The sequence below is a fragment of the Athene noctua genome, chromosome 2 (assembly GCF_965140245.1).
Source record: "Athene noctua chromosome 2, bAthNoc1.hap1.1, whole genome shotgun sequence".
In the NCBI taxonomy this organism is placed as follows: domain Eukaryota; kingdom Metazoa; phylum Chordata; class Aves; order Strigiformes; family Strigidae; genus Athene; species Athene noctua.
The window spans coordinates 137,372,996-137,381,106 of record NC_134038.1 but is presented as its reverse complement, the minus strand read 5'-3'; the positions used below and the strand labels follow the sequence as shown (position 1 = coordinate 137,381,106).

The following is an 8,111-nucleotide window of genomic DNA, read 5'->3' as shown; positions in this document are numbered from 1 at the left end:
GGAGCAGAATGAAAAGAAATCAATAGCGCTGAGGAGAGGAATTTAGTAGTTTTTAACTGTAAGTGGTGCCTGGGAGAAAGTGATATATAATAGGAAAAACAGGAAGCAGCTTAAACAAATCTATTCTAGGAAGGACCGAAGCGACCGGCTCCGCAGCCGGCGGCGGGGGCTCCGCGCTCCCCCCGCCCGGCCGCCAGCGTGCCCGGCCCGGGGCTCGCTCTCCCCTCCGGCGCCTCCCGGTACTTACGTGACTGCCCAGGGACCGCCGATGCGTGCACAGCGATAACGTATCGGGGGAGGACGGACGGGACGGGGGGGGGGGGGGGGGGGGGGCAGGGAAAAAGGGGGAGAAGAAGGAGGAGATGCGGCTCGGATCTGGACGCGCACCGGCAATGTAAACAGGGTGGGTGTGAAGGTGCCTCTTTCTCTCCCTCCCCAGGCACGCACACACCGGCATGTGCACGGCGTCTTCCCGGGCTAATCTAATTACAGGGACCTTTCAGAGGCGCGACCGGCTGGCGCTTAATTTTTTTTTTTTTTAATACAGGCCCAGGCAAATAAATAAATAAACGCCGAAAGACACCGTAGTGAATCCCCCCCCTCCGCCGCCTGCGAGCAGGCAGGTCGACGTGTGCCCTGCCCAAAGCGGCTCAGCGAGGAGCCCGGGCTCTTGTCTGCCTGCGCGGGGGAGCAGCCAGGCCGCGCAACGCTGCGCGCTGCTCCGCGGCCGGGCTGGGAAACGCGGGGTGGGCAGCGGGCCGGGGAGCCCGGCAGGGTTATCGGGTACCTGGAACAGACACGTTTGCACTGATGGAAGAACTAACGCCGGTAACATCGGTAGCAATAGGCGCGGGCACCCGCGCACTGCCCGCTGCGGCCGGGCTGCACCGGGTGCCCGACGGCGAGCCCCGGCCAGCGAAACAACCCAGCCGAGAGACGAAGGGAACGTCCCAGGTAAACCACAGCAGTGCCGAGGTGCGAGTGGAGGTTAAAAGAACGACATTACACCCCCTTTGCTCAGTGCCCACCAGGCACCCACACGGTCCCTTCTGGCTGGTGGCGGGTTTGTTTCATTCAGGAGGTATTGCCCTGTTCCTTCTCCCCGTCCAAGCCGAGCCCTCCTGCGCTTGGACAGTTGGTTGTCGCCCCTCGGTAAACCTCCCAGGTGACATCTGCTTCCAGGTGAAGGCGGTGGGCGGAGGGGACACGTCCCTCCCGGCCCCCACCTCCCCAGGGGCAGCGGGCGCGGCGGGGCAAACTGGAGCCCGGGGAGGGAGAGGACGCGGCCCCCGTCCAGGGGCTTCTCCCCGTGCAGACCACGGGAGCGGAGCGGGAGCCGCTGGGCTTCGTCCTCGCTGGGCGCTTGCGAGGTGGCGGAGCGGAGCGGAGCCGGGCGGGCAGGAGGGGGGTCGGGCTCGAAGGCGTGTGCCCGTGAACTGGCGCAAGGGTGGCCTGAAATGCGCTCCCTCGCTCCTACTGACATGCGACATGCGGCGTGGTCAGCAGTCGGCTGAATCTTTCCAGCTACGCCTTTGTAAAATAGCACAGACCCTCTGTTTCCCCCAAAGAGAAATCTCCCGCCTCCCCCGCGCCCGGGTAGAGCTGTCTGGAGGCAGACGAGGACCCCTGGTCCAGCGGTCTGTCCGTCTCTGTCTGCTCGGCGGCCACAGCGCGGAGGGTCGGGGTTTTCTCCGAGGAAAATCACCCCCCACACACACCCACCCCCCTGAAAGGTTAGCGACAGCTATCCTCGCAGCTAAAGTTCCGAGATTGCTAATGTATATTGTAGACACAAGATGTTAGGTAGACTTGAGCAAGTTGTTCCCAGGATGTAAATTAGGTCCCAAAAGCTGTTGTCCAAATCGAAGAAACAGAGAAATTAATCTGGGAGACTATCCATCATAGCCTGTAATAAAGGGAGCGACATGGATGAGACAGATGATATGATTAAGGAGCTGTGGTCGTTTTAATTAACTTTTTGCTGTCCTGTAATGATCAAACTGGTCAACAGACCCGGTCAATAAGCATGTTAATATCAAACAAATAAAACCAGGGATGATTAAAAACCTCCTGGTTTATTAAATTTGAAATTCAAATGAAATTTATGCTGCAGATGCATACAGAATGCTAATAGATTTTAGCTTTATTGAGAGTGGATCCCACAGGTTTTCAAGAAACAGCACGAACATTTATCTACTCCCGTACATTAAACTTCAAATGGAAAGAAAAAAAAAAAAAAGTTTTAATTAATTTCGGGAAAACCTCTCCTTGTTGCCCCCCCCCTCCCCCACCCGCATATTATGTTGATGTACTGCACCCTTAAGTGCAGTGGTCAATAACGCAAATGCAAACAAAATTGTAAGCTTCCTTAAATCCTTTGCCCAGCAGGCAATGTATACAAAGGGGGAAGGTTACAGATGTTTCCGTGGCGAATTCAGAAAAGATCAGCTCACCGCTCTCAAAGTTCAGAAGCTGCTGCTTTTCCATTTTCAGGGAAATTATCAGAGTAGCAGGAGGATGCCACTGACAGGAGTTTTGTGATTTCTATTCGGTTCTGATGTATTTGCTTTTTTTTCCTCCCTCTCTGTTGAGTTCCCTTGTAAAGACTCCCACGACTATTTTTACAACGAGTTTTTCATAATTTCCAACACGGTGCTTTTAAAGGAAAAGCGCACTGAAAATTAAGGACTTTCGGCCCCAAATCAAGGGAGTCGGGGCAAGCATCGGAACAAACAAAACCGAAGAAAGATCAAGAAAGGACACGTTTCCTCTGGGCAGACAAGTGCAGGCAAAATACGGATGCGGAGGGAAGACCCACCCGGCGAGGCTCTCCTAAAAAGAGATATATCACTAACGCCTTCTCCTTCCCCGGTGGATGGCAAAGACTCTCAGACTTTCTGGGGCTGAAAGGAACGCGTGTCGATCTTTTTACCTAACCTGGCACACCACAAAACGCGATTTTCTGTTCCTCTAAAACAGAATGCTCACGATGCTTGTTTTGCTCCTACGCCTTCTGATCTATGTCTTAATAGTTCCTCCCCACCTCCATCAGATAAAGGAAGTAGAGATAAAAAGTTAATAAGCATTCATACAAGGGAGTCTCTCCGGGAAATGTTCTTCCCCTCTTCGCGGGTGATAGTATTGATTAAATTAAACCCGAAATTTAAACAAGTGTGCGTTAGGTCTGTAAAATGAATATCATTATAGAAGGAGACCAAAGCAATGAAGTTAATTCTTTTTTATTTGTTAAACGGAGTTCCCTCCTTCCCCCACCCCTTCCTCCTTCTGGGCTGGCCTGTCACGCCTTCTCAACAGGCTAAAATCATTCAGAGCAGCTCGCGGAGAGAAACGCGACATTTATGGTAACCGTCAGCCTTCAGAGAAAGAAAGCAGTTCATTAATTTACTTCACTCTTCCTTCGAAGTATGATAATGTACGTTACCCCCTTGATCAATAGATATGATGGACAGTCAATATCCCCACGACACGGAAACGGGTCAAACCCGAGGCCGAGAGAAGGAGAAAAGCAAGCCCCCACGAAGCAAAGCTCCGTGAGGACGGTGCTGCGGGGAACCCGCGGGGGGGGAGAGAGCACCTGGGCGAGCGGGGCCAGGCCGGGGTGGCACCAGCGGGCGGTCGTCCCGTGTGTGTGTCGTCCCCCCCCCGCCGCGACCCCGGGGCCAGCCTGCGCAGCCTCTGCCCTTCCCCGCAGCCGCCCGGGGCTGGGCGAGGAGCCGAGGGGAGCGGAGCCGCGGGGACCAGCGGCCGCTCCGGGACGAGGCGGCGGGAGCCGTCCGGCAGCCGGCCCCGGCTGTCCCCGGTGCCCCGGGGGGCGGGGGGGCTCCGCCGGGACCGCGCTCCGCAAAGCCCCACCGGGCCACCGCTCCTGGGGCGGCTTGTGCCACCCCGCCGCCGAGAGTCACGCCTGAAACGGCGGCGTTGAGTCGCCTGAAGTGTTGTCGTGTGTGTGTGTGTGTGTGTGTGTCCCGCCCCTTGCTGCCACCGAAAGAAGCGGGAGAGGCAGGACTGAACAGAGGGGAGCGGGTACCCCGCGGAGAAACGGGATGCCCCCACCCTCGCCCATCGTTGCCATGATCATACTAGTCGCGCTGAGGAGATGAGGATGATGATGATGATGATAAAAATCCGAACAAACGTAAACCGCTCCAAAAAGAACCTGCGGATTACGGACACGGGGGGGGGGGAGGGTGATGGGAAGGGGTTGGCGGGGACGAAGCAGCCCGACCCGGGGCGAGGGGGTCTCCGCGGAGGGGGCCAGGGCCCGTGGCCCGCGCCGCTCGACGACGTGACTGCGTGAGGTCATCAGCGCCGTCGAGCCCCGCCGCCGGCGGGGCTCGACGGCGCTGATGACCTCACGCAGTCACGTCGTCGAGCGAGGCGGCGGGCCCGGGGATTGGCTGGCGGTGGCTCAGCGGCACTTCAAAGCCGGCGAGGGAGCTACAATTGTGGTGGAATGGGCGGAACTGATCATTGTATTGCACACCTCTAAAAAAAACACTGCCTCTGATTTATCAATATAAAAAAGATCCTCTGAGAGGAGGGCACTTTTGTGTGATGGCAACTTCACTTCTAGGGGTGAGTCTAAGGATTTTTTCTCTTGCTGGTTTAATTGGTTTCTTTTTATTGTCGATTGGAGGGGGTTAAAATAACCCCTGTCTTGACCGGGGCTATCAGTCTCCTCTATTCAGACTCTTTTCTTTTTTTTTTTTTCCTTTTCTTTTTTTTTTTTTTTTTTTTTAAAAAACTTAAGTACAAGTGAGTTTAGGAGAAAAGAAAGAGAGAGAGGGGGAAAAGGGGGCAGAGTCACTTTTCAGTGAGCAGGAAAAGGTTTTAAGGGCATTTGTAGAAACAACCTACAGCGCCTGGGCTGTGCTGTTCCTGTGCCCCCGGAGAAGTGGCCTTTCTTCTTTACATGTGACTGCTGGAAGGAAAAAAAAAAAAAAACCAAAACCAAAAAAAACCCACCCCAACTCATACTCAGCACTATCGCTTTTCGCGTGCAATTTCTAATTTGGAACCGATTGTGGCTTTTTATTTCCCTTTAAAATAACACAGCCCGCCGTGTCCAGCAGGTACGTTGAACTTGTGTATACATACATATGTACATATGTTGAATTTATATTTAATTATCCTTCGTATGTAAATGAGGCTTATTTTAAGGAAGTTTTGGTTTTGTGTTTTGTTTTGTTTTGTTTGTTTTTTTTTAAAAAAAGGAGTAATTTGAGAATCCTGCAATTCTATATTTAAGAAAAGAGTCTTACTGGCCTGAGGGACGGGGGCCGGCGAGGTCCCGGGGAAAGGGAACCGGCTGAAACGTAGCTGCCGCCGTGCCGGGGGCATCTTTAAAGCTGCGGTAACAGACGCAACTTCTCCCCCCCTCTCTTTTCCCCCCCCGTTTTTTAACCTTTCCCGAGCTCCTCCGTGGGAGGAGGGTTGGCTGGTGGCGCCGGCAGGCGCTCGGCGGCAGAGCCGCGGTGCCGGCTCCTGCGAAGGGACCCTCCCGCGGGAGGCGCGAAACTTTGCGCCCGGGGCCGGGCGGCGGAGCGGGGCCGGGAGCGGGGCGCGGGGAGGCGGCGGCGGCGGCGGTGGGTCCGCTCCGTCCCTGACGCCGGCGGGGCGGCCCTCTCCCCTCTGTGCCCGCAGGAGGAACCGCGGGTAGGCTCCACGCCGCTGGCCATGCTCGCCGCGACCTGCAACAAGATCGGCAGCCCCAGCCCCTCGCCGTCCGCCCTCTCGGACAGCGCGTCCTCCTTCGGCAAAGGCTTCCACCCCTGGAAACGCTCCTCCTCCTCGTCCTCGGCCTCGGCCGGCAGCTGCGGCGCCGTGGGCTCCGGCCTCCCGGGCTTCGGCGTGGCGGGCGCGGCGCGCAACGGCTCCTCGGCGGCGGCGGCGGCGGCGGCGGCAGCGGCGGCGGCGGCCGCCCTCGTCTCGGACTCGTTCAGCTGCGGCGGGTCGCCGGGCTCCAGCGCCTTCTCGCTCACCTCCAGCAGCGCGGCGGCCGCCAGCTCGCCCTTCGCCAACGACTACTCCGTCTTCCAGGCGCCGGGCAGCGCCGGAGGCGGCGGCGGCGGCGGCGGCGGAGGCGGCGGCGGCGGCGGGGCGGCCGGCCAGGAGGCGGCGGCGCACCAGCCCGTCTTCATCTCCAAGGTGCACACGTCGGTGGAGGGGCTGCAGGGCATCTACCCGCGGGTGGGCATGGCGCACCCCTACGAGTCCTGGTTCAAGCCCTCGCACCCGGGGCTGGGCGCCGGCGAGGTGGGCTCGGCGGGCGCCTCCAGCTGGTGGGACGTGGGGGCCGGCTGGATCGACGTGCAGAGCCCCAACGGGGCGGCCGCGCTGCCCGGCTCGCTGCACCCGGCGGCCGGCGGGCTCCAGACCTCGCTCCACTCGCCGCTGGGCGGCTACAACTCGGATTACTCGGGCCTGGGCCACTCGGCCTTCAGCAGCGGCGCCTCCTCTCACCTCCTCAGCCCCGCCGGGCAGCACCTCATGGACGGATTTAAGCCGGTGCTGCCCGGCTCCTACCCGGACTCGGCCCCCTCGCCGCTGGCCGGCGCCGGGGGCTCCATGCTGGGCGGCGGCCCCGCCGCGCCGCTGGCCGCCTCGCCGCGCTCCTCCGCCCGCCGCTACTCGGGCCGCGCCACTTGCGACTGCCCCAACTGCCAGGAGGCCGAGCGGCTGGGGCCGGCGGGGGCCAGCCTGCGGCGCAAGGGGCTGCACAGCTGCCACATCCCCGGCTGCGGGAAGGTCTACGGCAAGACCTCGCACCTGAAGGCGCACCTGCGCTGGCACACGGGCGAGCGGCCCTTCGTCTGCAACTGGCTCTTCTGCGGGAAGCGCTTCACCCGCTCCGACGAGCTGCAGCGGCACCTGCGGACCCACACGGGCGAGAAGCGCTTCGCCTGCCCCGTCTGCAACAAGCGCTTCATGCGCAGCGACCACCTCAGCAAGCACGTCAAGACCCACAGCGGCCCCGGCGGCGCCGGCGGCCCCGGCGGCGGCGGCCCCGGCGGCGGCCCCGGCCCCGGCGGCAAGAAGGGCAGCGACACCGACAGCGAGCACAGCGCGGCCGGCAGCCCGCCCTGCCACTCCCCGGAGCTGCTGCCGCCCCCCGAGCCCGGCCACCGCAACGGCCTGGAGTGACGGGCGGAGGCGCGGGGCCGCCAAGCCCCCCCTCCCGCCGCCCCCCGCGGGCGCGCAGCCCCGCGGCGGGGACGCGGACACGTAAGTAGCCGGCGCGGCTCCGCAGGGACCGCGCTCAGCGCCCGCGGCCGCCCCGCTGCCCGCCCGGAGCCCCGCGGGGGGCGGCCGGGCCGCGCAAGCCCCGCGACGAGGGTCGGGGAGCGGCTCGGCTCGGGGCGAGGCTCGCGGCCGCCCCCCCTTCGCCTTGAGACCCCCCCCAGCCCTCCTAGGGTTGCCTTTAGAGCGGAAAACAACACGTTCCCTCCCGCTTTCCCGCTGCAAACCGGCCCGCACCCCGCACCACCCCCCATCCCGACTCCGCCGCTAGCGCCGGTACACGCGGCGCCCCGGGAGCCCCCGGCGGGCCGGCCGGGGCTGCCCCGCGGGGGGGTCCGACGGCAGCGGCCGCCGTCGTTGTCCCCAGACGGCGCCGAGCTGAGGCTCAGAACTGCCCTCACCTCCTTAACTGCTCCCAGCGCTTCTGCTCCCCGGGACCGGAGCGCAGGGTGCTTCCCCTTCTCCCCCCCCCCTCCCCTCCGCCCCTTTTTCTTTTCCTTTCTTCTTTTTTTTTTTTTTTTTTTTAAATTTTCACAAACCGTTTACCTCCCCGAGTCCAAATTTCTTTCCGTTTGCCAGCGCATTTGTATAATTCCCGTTTGAGTAGGAATCGCGAAATACGCTGAAAATAATTAGGTTGAAAGTCGTATATTTTTAAACTCCAAACAAATGAAGCAGCACCGCGGGTTTCAAGAGAAGCTGTAGTTCCAATGCCAAAAAGGGAGGCCGGGGAGGGGGGCGATAGGAAACTAAAATATTTGTAAAATACGTCTGAACCTATAGGTTTGTACAACTGGGGAATCGTTCTAGATTAGCTAACAATTAAATATAACTCCACCAATGTATCGGTG

The 8,111-nt window shown here is 60.2% G+C and overlaps 1 protein-coding gene across 1 annotated transcript; it reads left to right on the top strand.

Annotated features, from left to right (window-relative positions):
* Nucleotides 1–4,492: 4,492 nt before the first annotated feature.
* Nucleotides 4,493–7,164, top strand: SP8 (Sp8 transcription factor). Its single transcript, XM_074898053.1, has 2 exons — nucleotides 4,493–4,596; nucleotides 5,665–7,164. Exons 1-2 carry the CDS (start codon nucleotides 4,576–4,578, stop codon nucleotides 7,162–7,164), a joined length of 1,521 nt encoding a protein of 506 aa, XP_074754154.1. The 5' UTR covers nucleotides 4,493–4,575.
* Nucleotides 7,165–8,111: the final 947 nt, after the last annotated feature.

Coding starts and splice junctions, on each gene's coding strand:
- SP8 (XM_074898053.1), top strand. CDS start 4,576: ATGGCAACTTCACTTCTAGGG. Junction 4,597..5,664: donor TGGCAACTTCACTTCTAGGG/GTGAGTCTAAGG, acceptor CTGTGCCCGCAG/GAGGAACCGCGGGTAGGCTC.